The sequence below is a fragment of the Podarcis filfolensis genome, assembly GCF_964270895.1.
Source record: "Podarcis filfolensis genome assembly, chromosome: 10".
Lineage (NCBI taxonomy): Eukaryota > Metazoa > Chordata > Lepidosauria > Squamata > Lacertidae > Podarcis > Podarcis filfolensis.
In genome coordinates this window covers 18,731,313-18,749,990 of record NC_139612.1, presented here as the reverse complement: position 1 = coordinate 18,749,990, position 18,678 = coordinate 18,731,313, and the positions used below count along the sequence as shown (strand labels likewise).

At 42.4% G+C, this 18,678-nt stretch overlaps 1 protein-coding gene across 1 annotated transcript in view; it reads right to left on the bottom strand.

The window, feature by feature from the left end:
* The window catches only part of LOC310743911 (V-type proton ATPase subunit S1-like), a 48,063-nt gene that overhangs the window by 9,221 nt on the left and 20,164 nt on the right, over positions 1–18,678 (bottom strand). Inside the window, exons 5-7 of the mRNA XM_083574601.1 lie at positions 15,025–15,065; positions 14,002–14,087; positions 1,394–1,641 (exon numbers count right to left, since the gene is read on the bottom strand). Of these exons, the coding sequence (XP_083430727.1) occupies positions 1,394–1,641; positions 14,002–14,087; positions 15,025–15,065 (375 nt within the window). The remainder of the gene's footprint in view (positions 1–1,393; positions 1,642–14,001; positions 14,088–15,024; positions 15,066–18,678) is intronic.

Sequence of the window (18,678 nt, the reverse complement as noted above, 5' to 3'; positions counted from 1 at the left end):
CCTGTGGTCAGGGGAGTTGGACAGATCTTGTCCCCATCAAAACCATGCCCATAGGGTAGTGGCACCCGCCCTGTGGAACGCCCTCCCATCAGATGTCAAAGCGATAAACAACTAGCTGACATTCAGAAGACATCTGAAGGCAGCCCTGTTCAGGGAAGTTTTTAATATGTGACATTTTAGTGTATTTTTCATCTTTGTTGGAAGCCGCCCAGAGTGGCTGGGGAAACCCAGCCAGATGGGCGGGGTACAAATAATAAATTATTATTATTATTATTATTATTATTATTATTATTATTATTATTATTATTGATTTGTTCCCATAGAGGTGAACAACAGCTCTTTACTACATAGAAATATTGCAAGCCAGGCCATTGGTCCATCGAGTTCAGTATTGTCTGCACTAACTGGCAGTTGCTCTCCAGGATTTCAGGCAGAAGTTGTTCCCAGCCCTGCTTGGAAACTAAACCAGGGACTTTCTGTACACAAACCAGGAGCTCCTCCCTTCTTTTTCCAGACCCTTTTTATGGAAATGAATGCTTTATGCCTGGTTTACACTGTGGAACACTGGAGGAGACATAATAAGTTTCTGAATATTTCAGAATTGTTTCCCCCCCCCCAATACATTGTTTCCTTTTCCAATAATGCTGATGGTTTCTCCTGCTTCTATTGTGCTTTGCGTGTTCCGCATGAACTGGTAAAACCAATGAGAGACTAGGTTCTTTCCAGTCCTACAGCTTGTTGTTCCATTTGTAACCAAAATGGAAAAGAATTAATTCAACTTGTAAATATTGTCCGAATAAACCGTGCTTTAAATGTAACAAAGATGGTCATTTAATGGCAAATCAAGTTATACATAATATATACTATGTTTCTAATGCAGGAAAGTGACTTTTGATCTGTAAAATATTGAAAAACTATCATCTCCTCCCAAAATTCTGTTTCTCTTGAAAACTGAACAGGGGAAAAAATCCATTAACTGCAAGTTTTATATCTTTAGGCTGTACCAAAAACGTCTACATCTTAATGAGCAAGGCTGGCTGTCAGTGGGTTGAAAAAGGTATTTGCTGGGGAAAGCTTGTCCGTCTCTAATTTTTAGCAAGTCGACAGCCTCAGTTCTCCAGCCGCAAAGTAGTTAATAGCCTACTTCGTAGAGTAAATTAATAAGAAGGCTTGTAAAGCATTTTGGACACTTAAAATGCATAAGAATAGAGATAACCAAAGCTATGCGAGCTATGCAATTTCATGACTGTACCTTAATCTGATCTTTCTGGGACTTTGATTTCAAGTCTTGGCTAAGCTAAATGGTAATGCTATCGGGGACAAAAAAAATATATCAGCTTCCTCAGTCAATATACCATGAAAGACAATTAGTAGTGAAAGTCGGGCTACTCACGTGGCATTGGTCCTCGAACAAGTGGAACTGCTGGTATCCACTTCGTGAGATTCAAATGTGCGATGGGTTAGATTCATGACAGTGCCATCGGCTGTAAAGTTTAAATCTGTGGCATAAAAAAGGATGCACGTAGCACTGGGGCCTGTTCCATTGGTTACATTTATTGGGGCATACAGATTAGCTTCCTGCTTTTCAACAGACATTAGGTGCCTTCTGTTCTGCCATGCTACATCAGGTCCCACTGGTACCTAAAAGAGAATTCTGCAGATTATTTCAACAGAAAACAAAACCTTGAGGTGAAACACAGATACTGAGTCAAAGCTGGCAGTTCACATGCTGAACGTATTGCTCTGCTTTTCTTTGGACCACATCAGCAAGGCTGAAAGGGGGGGTATTGTCATCTGGGCAGCCCAGGACCTCCATACGCACTGCCCAGACTTGTGCCCCAAGGAGGTCATTTTGGTGCTATTAACACAGCAGTTTTTCACCCCTGCAGGTGCACTCCATTGTCTCTCGAGACAGACGGGTGCCAACAACAACAGTTGCAACTATTATTGCCAGAATGTGGTATTTGAAGGAAGAAAACGTTCCCTTTAAGAAAGCAATATATCGCAAAGAAAAGCGTTAAGTATTTCACTTTTTAATTAAAAAAATTAATCTCTCTTCTTCCTCCCAAAGTGTAGCCGTTTTATTTCACACAAGGAAAAGGTTATGAAGACTAAATTATACTGTGTTTAATCAATTGTCTGTATGTTAAGGGACACTGGGGTTAGCACGTCGTCTGGGGAGAATTGTAACACTAATAACAGAAATAAGATTTTGTAGGAGGAACTGATGACTGAGCTATGGGGAATACTTTGATTTTGGAGAAAGAATGAAGTCAAGAACAGATTTTCAGGAATCCAAAAGCTGCACCACAACTCCTCTAGCAAAGTTTAGCCAGAAGTATCCCACCCTTCAATAAAACAATTAAACATAAAATATTTACATGAAACTTCTTATTGAATTACATGGTATGCAAAAGTGAAGTGAGTAGCCACGTAACCAGATTAAAATAAGATCCCTGGCAAATGTGTGAATGCATATGATAACACATTTAAATTTCTGCAATAGCTAGCACTGAGTAATCCTGGCTGAGCGGGACGAGTCTGGTTAAATAGCTACCCAGATAAGAGAATGAGAGCAAGTTTTAACACAACTTTTCCTTGAACACAGGTATAACCTAAGGGAACACATCGTTCGAAAAAGCGAAAGCTGTGCGGATTATGCAGGAAGTATCAATAAGCAGGAGATTAAATTCTTGGCTATTTCTGCTAAGGGCACTTTCCTGCCAAATCCAAGTGTTTTGCATCCCTACACAAACTTTTTCTCCTTAAATTTTCTGATTGGCTGCAGCAGAGAGGACGATAGAGGAATTCATCTTGTGAAAGTGATGTTCACAATACTTAGCACAATGTCCTATAGTGTGTGTGTGTGTGTGTGTGTTTGATTGGAAGTCAGGGAGAGTTTAGTGTTTATGTGGCCACTCCAACTGGATATGCAATACCGAGATGCCTGTTTCTTCCTATTTGAACCTATCCAGATAAAATAGTGCCCGCTCAAGGAATTTTGCTGCCTAAAGCAGAATGTACCTGGCACCTTTCTATGGGAAAAGTCTAGCTGCACCATTCAGACTCCAAGTCTTGTCTTTATTTATCCCCTTCCTTTCTAAGGCTGCAATCCTGCGTACATTTCCCAGTTGCACTTGGTGAGATTGACACCTGACTAAATCTATATAGGATTGCTCTGGGAATCTTTCGCTCATGCCCTGCCCTCATGTTTTTTCAGGGGGCAGGACCCCCTCAATGTTCAGTGGGTGTTCAGTTCTGCTCCTTGGCTCCTTGTGACATCACATGACATCACGAGCATGATGTCAGGATGTCATGTTGGGCCCCCTCAAGCAACTGGAGAAGATGGCAGCTCTGTTCAGGTCATTGCTGAATCGCTGTCAGTGCATGTGATGATTAGGTACCCAAACTAGAGGTTCCAGGCGCAGTTCTGCATGTTCTTCACTATGTCAAAATCATCATTTCGCAGGGTAACACGTAAGCCATCTTCTTTGCCATCTTCATTACTGCTGTGCTGGCAATCAGTAATTTTGATTTCACAAAAACAAGGCAGACAATGGTAGACTGAAACTTATTTTCAAAGCACAGTATGACAATAATCAGGGCTTAATCTTCTTTTTGATTTGTGCTATTTGATTACAAAGGGATAAATGCAGCCTCTTGGGCAAACTTTTGATTAACTAGCGGTGCTGGCTGGAATCCCACACACAAGCTGCTCACTGAAGTTAGCAGAATTTAAGCTGCACAACATAGCATGGCTGCAGTTTTCATCATGCTTCTTCAGAAGAGGAGGACACCAATGCACATAGATCTGGTAAACTTTATGATTACTCCCAAGAGGCCATTTTGGCCATGCCACAAACACCCGCCCTACACTTAACATCTAATAAATAAATAAATAATTTATTATTTATGCCCCGCCCATCTGGCTGGGTTTCCCCAGCCACTCTGGGCGGCTCCCAACAGAATATTAAAATACAATAGTCCATCAAACATTAATAGCTTCCCTAAACAGGGCTGCCTTCAGATATCTTCTAAAAGTCTGGTAGTTGTACATGTATCTGATCATATATGATCAACTATCAGCCGATCATCCGGACTTCTGTGCACAGTGCTATGCAAAAACAAATAGGTGTCATGGTGACCTCAGGTGATAGACAGGTGGGTAGGTCAAACCCGACTCAAGGGAGAGGAGGAGCGAAGGCTCTAGTCAGATTCGGTTCCCTGTAGCTGCAGTATACAATGGCTCTTCTAGAACAACCCGGCTGTTTCACAAAACTACTACCACCATTTGAAAGCCACAATATGCTGCTGCTGCTCAAACATGAGTTATTGTCAGCAAATTTAGGAGCAAACATTTCTGGGGGAAGGGAATAATAACTTTGTGAGGCAATCATTTTAGTCATTATGGTCACAGGGAAGGAAAGGCTTAACCCATACACTATGGTCGTGATGGAGCCTTCCTGTGGCTGCAATATACAGAAATGAAATGCAGTCAATTTGGGAAGGTTATTTTTCACTGCTGCCTGAGCTCCATATGCATCACTTCCTCAAAGAGTTTTGGGAGCAGGTAGAAAGAAAGAGAGAGAGAAAAGAAAAGCTAGGATTTACCTGCAGATCTGGGGCGGGTGCTCTCTCTGTCTATAAACCCACCTCTGCTTTCTTCATAGGCAGGTGAACCCAATGCATCTCAATACTGAAGCCCCATTTGAAAACTAGGATGATTAGCATTATTTTGCAAAAGTAAGAAAAAGAATTTGATTTCATGCAACCCTCTGAAATGCTACGAAGTAGGCATGGGTTACTTTGTCGACTTAAGTTTCTCTCGGCTTCTTTTTTCTAATCCTAAATTCACTTCCACATCTGTTTGCAATTTTTAAATTATTATTATTCCTCAGGAAAAAATGCCAGCATTATAGTGCACCCCCCCCCCGATATACACATTTTTACAAAACAAGTTCCCTAACTATATGCCTTTTTTATTAATATATACATGTTTATGTCAATATGCAGAGGGCTAGGAGGCCAGCTGGGCCATCTCCTTCTAGCCGTCCGCTGCGAAGACCCATCGGCCTCTGCTCCAATGTAAATCAGCGACCCGGGCTTCAAAGCCAGGGCACACTATCAGCAGATCGAACTGCGCACACAAAATAGGCGTGAGGCTTGTGAAAGCATACTATAACTACAGATTTATTAATCATAAATCAGGACAAAGAAACATGTCATCTCTCTCTTCATCTTCTCAGAAAGACCAGGAAAAGGAAAAGCTATACACACAATGGAAGTTCCCAGCAAGCTGTGCTGGAATGTAAACAGACATGTGACACGAAATCTCAACAGTTTACCCTAGTGGGATTTTGCACACATTACTAGGCTGGAAAAAGGAACTGCAAAGTTCATGGAAGCGAGAATGTTGAAGGATTGTGCTTTGTGTCTCGTTTCAGAAAGTGTGAATTTTGTAGGCTCACCTTTAAATGCAAATTGAACTGGATTTGTCTTCTACCCCTACTATGAAGCCTTCATTTTAAACGCTACATCCCTTTAGAGCATTTTGTCCTTTAAGACATGTGGAGGGAGATTCTTTTATTTCATCACATGTTAAATCAATGGCTATGCATTCTTGGTGCTATCTTTTTCTTTGCTGTTGAGATCAGATGAAATCATGATGATACAGGAATTGATGATACACTAATTTCTGGCTTCTATTCTGAGGGTTAATGAAGACACAATATTCACAGAGATGGCAATAAATGCAAAAATGAACAAGAGGGACCATTTTATGGCGTAGTTTATATCTTTCTTTCTTTTTAGTGGTTCCTTGAGTTTTGATAAAGGGCCAACAGTTATAACACCTTAAGTGGGATATTAAAATTGAGAGAGGGCATAGTTAAAGATGGCCAAATTATATGTAGCCTATCTTTCAAAGCACTGGAGATTGTCAGAATAAATGGAATGACAACTGGAGATTTATACGTTACAAAACCTTTCAAAACAGTTCACAAAAAGACATGTCTTTTCAGGCCTACTGGCAGCTCTGCACAAGAGTGAAAAATATGGGCAACAAAAGCGTGTGAGGAAAAAGGACTCTGACTTAGTTCCATGGAAACTCATCTCTCTGTATATAATTATTGGATGTTACTAGCTAGCTGAAAGCAAAAACTAGGGGATGGGAGTTAATGTCTTTGAAATATATGCAGAAAACTGAGAACTGCCATGCACTACTAGACATGTGCCCCCATGACATTGTCTGGGGGTTATAGGTGGATAGGTGAATTAATAGGTAACCAGAAAATGAAATATAGCACTAAATTTGTTAAAAGAATACCTCTGCCAAGCATTGTATTTGAAAGGACTTTTTTAAAAATCTCTGTAAAAAATAAACATTGCCAATACAAGAACAGCTTGGGAAATGAGAAAGGCTGGAAGTGGAAATGAGGAGGGATATTGGCTGAGAATTTATATATGGTGATTTCTGAACATGAGGGCATGTCAACACATTAGAGTTGGGGAAGAAATATTTAAAGGTAAACTTACCAAGTCTGCATTTTCTGAAACCATTTGCAATTCAAAACACACATATACCCTTCAAAATTATTATCCAAATGCGAAACACTTATCTGAATTTTGCAATGCTGTTCTCCAGCCAAGTAGTGTGTGGAAAAGCACATATGCTATGGTAAAGTGTGTACATAAACGCATGTAGTAGTTAAAAATAGCATACAAAAAGGCAATATGTATTTAGAGGAGATTGGTTTGCAAAAATGTGTATGGTCAGGAAAATCGCATGCAGATTCGAGTACAGTAGGAGAAATTCACACGAAAATGCTGGTGAATGTTCATGAGATCTTTTTCCTTCCAAAACAAAAACTGCAAGCTGATACAGAAACGTGGAGAAGTGAAAGTTAGAAAAAGGAGAAACTGGGAGATATTGACCTATTCACCAATCCCTACTGCATAAGCCAGTCATGTGCAACTGGCTCCTTCCCATTAGAGATGGGAAGAAACAAAGTGGCTTAGCATTGTGTCTGATTCAGGAATCATGGTTTGCTGTTCTCCCAACAAACCATGATCTGGAGCCAAGACTTGTTTTGGGCTTGTAACTGATTGTTGTTGGTTAAAGTGAAACAAATCAAAACCAGTGGTTTTGGATATAAGACTAATCCAGGGATCAGTTTTGTTTCCTCCTTGCACCAGTGGAAAGAAGCAAAATATTCCAGATAAGTTAACTGTGGCTTACTGTGGTGAGGGAACTGGGGACTGAACAGCTAAAACAGAGAGAGGTATATGTCTTCCAGGTAGTTACTTGCAATTTCCATTTGCTTAGCCAAACAGAATGCAAAGTTTGTCTTCTTATTCCTACAAGCTACCTCTTTGTACCATTAAAATCAACACGCTGAACCTGAAGAGCATTTGAAATATGAAAGAAAATAATAATTAAAGATTGATATCTCCCTTCAAAAAAATGTACGTATGGTCTTAAAGCTAACAATATGTAGCCTTAAAAACTCCAGATTCTGCAGAAGATACCCTTTTAGAAAAAGATTGCTGCATGGAAAGACATGATTGGCGTGGCAATGTATAGGAATCAGCATTTAGGTGAGAGCGCACATCCATAAAAGCAGAGGACTTGAGCCACAAGGAAATGAAATCGCAGCAGTCTGTATGGATCAACGAGCCAAGAGGATGCTGGCGAGCCTTAGATTAGAGCCTATTCACAAGAAGAAAGTAGAGAAAATTGAGGCAGTGGTTGCATTTACAAGTGCACAGCAGGCACCATATTTTCAAAACAGGATTCAGCTTAACTTGTTGAAACTGGAAGGGGCTCTTTGACTTTTCGCAAAGATGAAATGAAACTTTCAGGAAATGTGCTCCTTCTGAAAAATGCACTCTTTCACATTCATGGATGACTTTGAGCACAGCCGGTAACAAATCATTAGAGGCCTCTCTGGCTAACGCCATGGCTTGTACATGCTTTGCAACTGTGTAAAGCTGCAAAAAATAACTGCTGCAGTAATAAATGAGTGCGACTTTTCTCAGGTGGGGGATCTGGGAAGTACATCCTTTCACCCATGCCTACGCGTAGTGCCTCTCATCACTTCCTTGAAAACAGAGTTTTGTGTGGTATTGAGGGAAAGCTCATGCTTTTTTCCCTGGGGGTTTTTTGTGGGGGGAGCATGGTTTGTGTTAACAACTTTGGTGACCTGAGTCTAAGCTTGTTTACGCAGAAGGAAGTTCTGCTGCCTCCAACGAGGCCTATTCATGAGCCAGTGTGCTCGAGATTTTAATCTTGGCGTGCAGAAAGCATGATGACTTTTCCAAGCAATTTTGCATTGTGAGAATGTCATATTTGTCTACAGGTGATCAAATCGTTATTTGATATATGAAAACCTCACAATACTGATGCCCTTTCAGCGCCTGGCTGCAGCGCTTAATGTTTTGTTCCACCATGCGTCATGAGGCAATGCCATCATTTTTGGTCTGGGTTTTTCTTGTTCTGCATGTTTACTATGAGCTGGACCTGGCCAAACAACCACATACTATTCTTTCAGGAATACCTTGCAACCTAGTTCAGACAACCATGTACATTCAGTTGGAGTGGAATCACAGTGGCAGCCCCAGTCCACAATGGATTGAGGGTGAATTTGACAAGACAGAAATACTGTTTGGGTGGGGGCAGGTATGGGGGACTCCTTGGTTCTGATGGGGTAACTGTTCCCCTGAAGGACCAGGTGCGCAACCTGGGAGTCATTTTAGACCCAGAGCTGTCCAGAGAAGCAAAGGTCAATTCTGTGTCCACAGAAGCTGTCTACCAGTTCCATGGAAGCTTTCTACCAGCCTGCCCGCAGACTGTTTCATCAGAGTGGTGCGTGTTCTGGTTATCTCCCGCTTGCACTACTGCAACGTGCAAATGTCCTTTGAAGGTGGCCCGGAAACTACAACTAATCCAGAATGTGTCAGCTAGACTGATAACTAGGAGTGACTGCCAGGACCATATAACACTGGTCCTAAAGGATCTTCACTGGCTCCTAGTACGTTTCTGAGCACAATTCAAATAGTTCCTGCTGACCTTTTCAGCCCTCAGCCTAGTATACCTGAAGGCGTATCTCCACCACCATCATTTAGCTCGGACACTAAGGTCCAGCTCCAAGGGTCTTCTGGCAGTTCCCTCACTGTGAGAAGTGAAGTTACAGGGAACCAGGCAGAGGGCCTTCTCATCATTGGCATCCACCCTGTGGAACGCCCTCCCATCAGATGTCAAGGAGATAAAGAACTACACTACTTTTAGAAGACATCAGAAGGCAGCCCTGTATCAGGAAGTTTTTAATGTTGGACATTTTATTATGTTTTTATATGTGCTAGAAGCCGCCCACAGTGGCTGAAGAAACCCAGCCAGATGGGCGGGGTATAAATAATAAAATTATTATTAAATTCAGTAGATTCTGTGACCAAACTCTGCACCTGTATGACTGTATGTGTGTCAGGTGTAGATCAGGTGCGGGGAACTTTTGACCTTTCAGATGCTGCTGAATTACAACTCCCATCTGTGATGGGGTGTCAGAAAATGCCACCCACAGCAGCGACTATAGTGTGCTGAGTTTCAAAGCAACTAAGGCCACAGTCACACCACTCACTGAAAGCACTATGATACCACTATAATCAGTATTTAATCAGTCCCACAAAGAACCCTGGGTTTGTCATCTGTTAAGGGTGTGGAGAGGTCTTGGGACACCCTTCTCCCCCCCCCCACCAGCCAAGCTACAGTTCCTAGAGTGGCTCAGCAACCAATCCCTGTTCCCAGGGAACTCTGGGAAATGTGGCTCCATGAGGAGAATTGGGGTCTCCTAACAAGCCTCAGCACCCTTAACAAGCTACAGCTCTCATGGTTCTTTGAGCAAAGGCATGGCTGATTGAAGTGGTTTCATAGTGCTTTCAAAGAATACAGCCTAAATCACACCCATTGGTGTGGACGGAACATAGCGGGATGTACACCAGGGACTGGGAACCTCAAATCCAGGGGCCAAATGTGGCCCTCCAGCCCTCTGTGTCTGGACTTCTGGACTCTGGTCCCCAGGCCATACTCCTGTCTCTGCTACACTACTCACAAGCCCTGTTTTGCATCTCCCTGAGTGACTTTGCCTGCTTTGAATATATCCTTGAACTCTGACAAAGCTTCTTAAAGACCCTCCAAGTGTCCCTACTTTTCCAAGATTTACAGAAGCCGTCCCAGTTTCTGATTTGATCCCCGAATGTTCCAATTTTGCTAAGGACGTCCCTATTATCGTGGGAGAAATGTTGGAGCGTACGGACTTATGCGACCCCCGAGCCAAGGAGATAAGTACAGTCATACCTCTTGTAATGTCTGCTTCATGTTTTTTCGGGTTGCGTCCCGCGGCGACCTGGAAGTACCGGAAAGGGTTACTTCCAGGTTTCGCCACGTGCATGCGCAGACACGCAAAATGATGCCACGTGCATGTGCAGAAGCGGTGAATCGCGACCCGCGCGTGCACAGACGCGGGTTGCATTCCTTTCATGTTGTGAATGGGCCTCCGGAATGGATCCCGTTCGCAACCAGAGGTACCACTATAATTATACAACCTTTAGAAGACATCCGAAGGCAGCCCTGGACAGAGAGGGCTGTTTGAGTATGTGTAAAACTAGCTGGAAAAGTCCCTGATGTTGGGAAAGATTGAGGGCACAAGGAGAAGGGGACGACAGAGGACGAGATGGTTGGATAGTGTTCTCGAAGCTATGAACATGAGTTTGACCAAACTGTGGGAGGCAGTGGAAGACAGAAGTGCCTGGCGTGCTCTGGTCCATGGGGTCACGAAGAGTCGAACCTGACTAAATGACTAAACAACAACAACAAACTCGCCTACTGCTCCAATTTACATTCATTTTCCTGTCCACTTTTCCTGTCGCGGAACAGAATGTGGACCTCGAGCTGAAAAAGATTCCCCACTCCTGGAGAAAGTATTGAAAGTCAATTGCAATCCTGTGTGTAGCTTACAACTAAGAGCCCCTCATCTGGAAGCAGACCTTGTCTCTAACCTTCTCCTTGCTATAGTGACAAATTCCCCAATTTAGTATCCGCTCTGGATTTTTTTCAGGTGTCAAGCTAGGAAATGAGAACAAATGTCATCTCTGGCCTACCCATTTGTGTACACTTTGTCTCTAACCTTCATAAGAGTACGGTGGCATAATGGGTATAAAATCCCCCTTTATCACTGTAAGAAAACCAAGGTACTATCAAAATCAAAAGAGATGCTATTTCAGTTCCGGCAGAAAAACAAACAACAAAATTCCAGTTCAGAAACTAGGGCTCTTCCTTTTACCAAATATAGGACTATCGCACAGAATGAATAACAAGACACTACTAACAAGCATATTTCACAGTCTCTGCGCCGTTCCGTCTACTATCTAGTCAAACTGATGTTTGCTTTCCCCAGAGTAACGCACAGCTAGCTTCAGCCAGCTTGAAGCAGTTCTGCTGTAATTATTTTAAACTCTGCTTTGTTTTGCATGTAGGATTCTGGCTGACCCAGCTGGGAAATAATTAAGTATATTGTCTACAGCTACAAGTTAAAATTTAGTTTCTTAATGTAAAGCAGTGCTCAAATGGAGAGGAAAGCTGGGGGATGGATGGGATGCCTTGTTCCCTTCCGTCTGTCTCCTGTGCATTCGTTTCCCCCCTCCAGCACTTGTAATGCATTGAAAATGACAGTAGATGAGTTACCCTTGCATCTGTTGGAGCCAAACTAAGGCTGAAATCCTAACCCCAACTGTTTGGGCATTAGCCCCACTGAATTAAATAAGACTTACTTTTTAGCGGACATGGTTAGGATTGTAAGCACATAGTTCCCACTGAAATCAGTGGGGCTGAAGTCAGGATTCCCCACCACCTTGGATGGGAACTAAATTATACTGATCAGCAGAGAAAACCAATGGGGTACACAGGGAAAGGAAGTGGCAGATTGTGTGCCATGCTAACCGGGATGGGAGGTGTGGATTTTCTTATTTGCCCCTGCAGATCTCATTTTTAAAATTTCACACCCGCTAAACCTAATAAATTAACTGTGACAGCTACAAGCTGATCTAGGTGATAAGCCCAACCTTGGGGCCTGTTGGAGGGATGAGGAAGCTTTAAACCCCATGGATCCAAGGCCACTTCTGCCCTTCCTTCAATCAATCCTCAGAATGCTCTGTTTGGGTATCTCATATCACACTACTGGGGAAAATATCACCAGCAGCAGATATATGCCTGCAGAACTCTTTGCAGTCTATTCAAAGAGCCTACAGAGAGTCACCTCACCAGCTCTCCATGATGGCTCTGTTACTCTGGAATTAATCTATTATCTTTGACCCATGAATCAGATGATTCATGTCCATCTTGACCTCAGCTGCACGTAAAATTTGTGAGGTCAAGTTCTGTGATGCTCAGTAAAGATCACTTAACCAAAGACTCGAAGTTTAAGTTTGCGTTTCCAATTCTTCAGGCACTGAACAATGCCTTCATCACAGGGAGAAATAAAATATGTACATCAGTGATGGATTATGAATAAAGGTTCTGGTTTCTGTCCATTACAGTATCACTTAAATTAAGGACCACCAACCTCTTTTGAGAGAGTTCTGCTAAGAGACTACTAGGTCTCTGGAACCAGATACAGTGGTACCTCGGGTTAAGTACTTAATTCGTTCCGGAGGTCCGTTCTTAACCTGAAACTGTTCTTAACCTGAAGCACCACTTTAGCTAATGGGGCCTCCTGCTGCTGCTGTGCTGCCGGAGCACGATTTCTGTTCTCATCCTGAAGCAAAGTTCTTAATCTGAGGTACTATTTCTGGGTTAGCAGAGTCTGTAAACTGAAGCGTATGTAACCTGAAGCATATGTAACCCGAGGTACCACTGTACTGTGTGTTACTTTGGATTATCCATTGCAGGTTTTGAAGTTCACCAACCTGATGGACTCCAAAGTTTTATTGGACTCCAAATCCCATCATCCTTGACCCCTGGCCATGTTGGCTAGGGCTGATAGGAGTTGTAATCCAACATTTGGAGGGCACTGGGTTGGAGAATGCTGCTGTAGACAAATTGTTAATTCACTCTGAGTCTGTATCCTTATGTAGAAAAACAAAACAGCACCATCTATGTACAAAATGGAGGTACCAGCAGGCTTTGGGAAACCTTCAGGTTTGCAGAAGGCAGTGGCGTAGCGTGGGTTGTCAGCACCCGGGGCAAGGCAAGTAATTTGCGCCCCCTAACCCGTGGATTTGCGCCCCCTAACCCGTGGATTTGCGCCCCCTAACCCATGGATTTGCCCTAACCCCAGATGTTGCGCCCGGTGCGGCCGGCCCCCCCTGCACCCCCCACGCTACGCCACTGGCAGAAGGACAAGTGAAAAACAGGGGGTGAGAGAAAGTTGCTAAATCCATGAATTCTGCATATTACAATGAGCACAGGAAGCTCTGCAGGATCAGGGCCCAGCTCAAGGCTGAGGGATCTTTGGTCCTCTGAGTGTTGTTGAACTTCACCTCTCATCATCATCAATGGTAAAGAAGGATGGGAGGATATCCATCAGGGAGCCCAGCCTTGGCCTAACCAATTAACTTCATAAAATGTCGCATTACAATACGGCGATGAGTGAATGGTTGTCTCCACAATATTTAAATGAACGAGCAGCTCCTGTTTCCACACAGCTGTGTGCGCACATTAGAAGCCATCTGTTTTTCTGTCTGAGAGCACTCCAGGGGCCAATAACCCTACCAGTGTAAAAACATAACCCATCTTATTTCATTTTTCTTACCAAATCTTGTGTCTTGTTTGAAGTTACGACGTGGGGACTGTCCCTTCACCCAAAACATAACAGTTGCCTAATCCTTATGGCAGAACATTAGTAGTAATATACAGCGAACACAACACTTGTGAAATGGGGAAAATCAAACACTATATCTGCTTCTTACCACATGACAAACATTTGAGGACTCTAGGCTCTGGAAAGTACTCACCTTTGAAGGTCGCCTTGCTGTATAAATGGCCACAGACTCAATTCCTTGTTGCTGCAAAGACTTAGTATACTCTCCAATTATTTTGTCTGTAGACATAAAATTTATTATAACTGCTTAACAATGTCATTAAGTTCACCCAAAATTGCTACGATATCTCGGAAGGCAACAATTCCCAGGTAGTAAAGAAGTGTCTGTGCTCATTTATATTGAAATATTAACCGTTAAACAATGGACTTGACAAATCACAAAAGCAAAGTAAGACATCTAAGTTTCCCCGATCAAAACAATGTTTCAGAAAAGGTCCAGAGGGTTAGTGACTATTGAAAGTTATTAAAAAGTAAGTTGAAGTGAGGGAAAGATTAGATGAAGTAGGCAGACCACCAGCACTGCCCAAATACTATTCAGGCAACTCAATTTTTTGCTAAGATATGAATCTGGTTGACATGTGAACTGGGGTGATAACACATGAAGTGGTTAAAAAATTCCTTTACAATAAGAGGAGATCTGTATTCCTCCATATGTTGTCCTCCATATGTTGTTGGTCTACAACGTCTGACATCACTGACCATTGACCATGAATTTGGGGAAACTGTAATGTTTCATCCCTTGAGCTCTATGATGGAGATATTGATGTACTAATTAATTAAATAAAAGTATAATTGCTTATTATTGAACTCAACTGGCATATGACCCCAAGGAGAACTTAGTGGATTTTTATAAGAACCATGGTATCTGAGGACACATCATAGCTGTCAACTTTTCCCTTTTCCTGCATGGAATCCTATTCGGAATAAGGGAATTTCCCTGTAAAAAAGGGAAACATTGACAGCTATGGGACACATATCCACAGAGTAGGTGCGGATCACAGTGGATCCACTGCAACTAGATCTCTGTTCACTTTGTACACGTTATTCCTTCTCTAGCAAGGGAATATGCATGAAAGCCTCTTTTCCCCCTGAATGCTGATCTTTCATGATTAATTGTTAATAACAACCTGGATCACTTGTGGATTGTTTCACTTACCATTTTCCAGGAGCTCCTTTTGAGTGGATAGGTCATTCGTCCTACATGGGAAACATAGAAAGAAAGAAAATGAAAATGTTGGAAGGGGAAGAATACTGACATGGCCTACCACTTGCAGTTGAAACAACAACACTACTATGATTTGAATGAAAATGAAAACACAGGAAAGAAAAAAGAACAGCACAGAAATATAACAACTGGACAACTTACTGGTAGCTCTGGGGTTTTTTAAAAAAAAAAATTAAGGATTTTAGCTTTGCTAGACAGGGCATGTTCCAAACTGAAGCATCCAGGGGACTCAGTAAGGGAACAGTATTCCAGAAAGAGGAGCAGGCTGCAAAATCAGATCACATATAGAATGCAAGGATAACTCCAGGGCTGGAAATCTAATATTCAATCAGTGGTTTAATTTAATTCCGAAAGATGCCAGTTATCTTGGGTAGAGATTGCAAAATGGAGAATACAAAATGGGAATTGGACAGTGGCGAGAGATAAAGGGTTAATGATCCCCACCCCCCAACATCACGGTCCCAAGGCTATTTAGTGAGGGGAGGAGATTATCCAGATTGGGACCATGGCATTGGGAAGAGCGGCTAACCTTTTCCCTCATGCCACATTGTGACATAGAAGAGCTATGAAAGGTATGCCCCTCAACTGTCACACTTTGACATCCTGGAATTACAGAAGCCATCCTGGCTTCTGATTGGATCCTCGGATGTTTTGTTTTGTCTCCTGTTAAAGCACAGCTCTCCGAGATGCCTATTTTGGGGTGTGGGGCGTGCTCTCACACAAGTCACCTGGCTCCCGCGAGAACTCAGCCGCAAAATGTGAGCAATTATGGGAGGTGCGTTCTCAAAAAATCACAACTTACACAGGAGCACAGCCCCCAAAAAGGCGCACCCCGATTTTCCTTTGTTTTATGTTGGAGGGTATGAAAAGGGATAACAAAAAATGGCAATTTTGGCAACATATGGCTTCCCTTTTTTGCATATGTTAATAAGGGGGGTCTTTTTCTCCCCCCTTATCTCAATAAAGCCTGTGGAGAGGATATGTACATTGATAACTCTTATGGATAACATTGTAGAAAGAGTTGCACAACCCATAAATTATATAAACTGGATGTAAATGTTTATACCAGATTTCTTGTTTTTGATGAAATTGTTGCCTTGCAATTTTTGTTTTATTGTTTAAAAATTTAATAAAATTTTCCACGGGGAAAAACAATGAATGTGTTGTGTTTAGGCTGGCCCCTTAAAACTTAGATTTGTTATTAACAATGATTGCCTTCCTAAGAGACCTAATGTTTTCAGGGTAATTTGCTGTTGAGTAAGGAAAAGCTGATTAAAAAACAAATCCAACGATGGGTAAACTGACAGAAGAACAAGCTGGTATTGGATAAGACAGATAATCAGATCCTTGTCAGACTCAATAATTTATGCCTTCATTGAATGACTTTACGTAATGTGACTATTGACAACACCTATAGGACAGCCTATAATGAGAGATCATGTTTGAAGAGCAAGACAGCGATGCAGAAATGTCTGTATTAGATTAACGAGTCCATTCAGGGTAGTCCAACACAGCCATTCAATGAAATCTAGGTATCTTGCATTATACGTGATTTTAGTTTTTCTGCTTTTAGTTGTTTTTCATTTGGTTTTCTGTTATCTTATTAATCGTTTTGAGACCCATTTTTGGTCCAAAGTGACTACCAAACATAATAAATAATTATAAAACCACAAAGTACTATTCTTTCAGGATTTCTCAGAATGTGTGGTCAGTATAAGGTCTAGTGCAAATTGGTATGAGGGTCAGTGAAACTTTTAGGGGCAAATGATGAGAAAGGGGGCAGGGATAGGTGAACCCTTGTGCACCATCAAAAAGCAGGATAAGAGGATATAGAATTGCATAAAAATTTGCATACGCCGCTACACAGAGCGACACACGCACACACAAATAAATAATTGCTTTAATTAAAAGAGAAATACAGGGCATCTCACCATAGTGGAGAAAGCTGCCAGCTCTCTATTTGAAGGGCTATCTAGTCCAAGAAAAGTAGGGGCCATGATGTTGCCCTTGAACAGATAGGTGCAGGGGCGTAGCAAGGGGGTGCGGTAGGTGCGGCCTGCCCTGGGTGTCAACACTGAGGCGGGTGACAAAATCCAGACTCTTCTTCTTCTTCTGCTTCTATGGGTGCCACGCGCCCCATCCTTATGGGCAGTTCACCCTGCCCCTATGGGTGGTTTGCCCTGCCCCTGAGCACACCGCCCCAGGTGCCCAAGAGGCTTCCTCCACCGCTGGGTAGGTGTGCTGTTGATTAGTAACCTCAAGGCCCCTGCTGCTCTCCTGTCTTATAGTTCTTTACATTTAAACCATATTTGGACTTTAGGTAGAGGACCGCACTTCCCGACAATTCTTGCAATGGAAATGCTGTCCTCTGTAAAGGGGAGACTGGCGCTGACATGCCTCCCCACATGCCACCGAAACTACATGAGTTGTTCCGAAAGGGACAATGCAACTATCCCCAAGCATACCTCCCAAACTAGCCAGGTCTAGCCAAGCTGCTTGGGGGAGCAAAACTGCCAAACTTTAGCCAAGTTGACCTCATGCTAAAGATGCATTAAATTGCCACCTGGTTCTCTCAAGTTGTGCCGCCTTTTCTGGGAGCCAGAGGTGAGGATCCTGTGCTGTACGCTCACATGATTATTGTTGAATCCCAGCACGCATGTTAGATACACATGTGTCTCTGGAGGAAACCAACTGTATGGTATCTGCGTGTCGTGTGCATTGGGATATGCTAGAGGGCAATACCTGTGGAATTGCTTGCATAGGTGAGGTTTTTAAGCGATTGCTTTGCACTACAAGGTGGTGCATTTGGATAAAATTCACAAGAAACACTCTCAAACCATTCAGAGTTGTGTATATGCGTGCATACATGCATGTGTGTGGGAATTCTCAGGAGTCATTCCAAAAAGCCTTCTAAGAAAATGCGAGACATGAAATTGTCTTCTGAATATGATGCTACATGATAAGGCAATAATTTTACCCACCAGTTGGAGTGCATTCATTTTTCTGTGGTTGTCCCAGAGGATAAAATATTCAGAAGGCAGGTTCACCATATTACTATGAAGGTGAAAAATCGCTCTGTGCTGACTTTTAACATACAACAAATGATGGCGTAAGTCAGGTGAACAGAACCTTAGGAGGTTACGGATAATGAAAGAGACACAGCACATCTAAAACATTTTTATTATAGCAATATCTTTTTTTCTGTTTACTCAGACGATACTGGATTTCGCAGAACTGTTCAGGGTTCCTTTTTTAAAATAAATCCATTTATCATTTACAAATGCGTCACCTATTTTATTTTTGCCTGTTTCTTGGTGTCAGGCAATAGGAGTCAAGATGAATGACTCGCCTCCCAGCTTTATTCAAATGATGCACTTGGAAAATTTAATAATATGGAATGTGTTTGGCATGTTGTTTTTCCTAACATTGTTCCTCAGTGTTATGGGTTCTTCCCCTTAGGGAAAGGCCCATAGATCAATCATAGCACATACATTTCGCATGTGGAAGGACTCAGGTTCAATACCCGTCATCTCCAGGAAGCTTGGAAAGATGATTCTCAAAGGTCATGTCCACACCATAAATTTA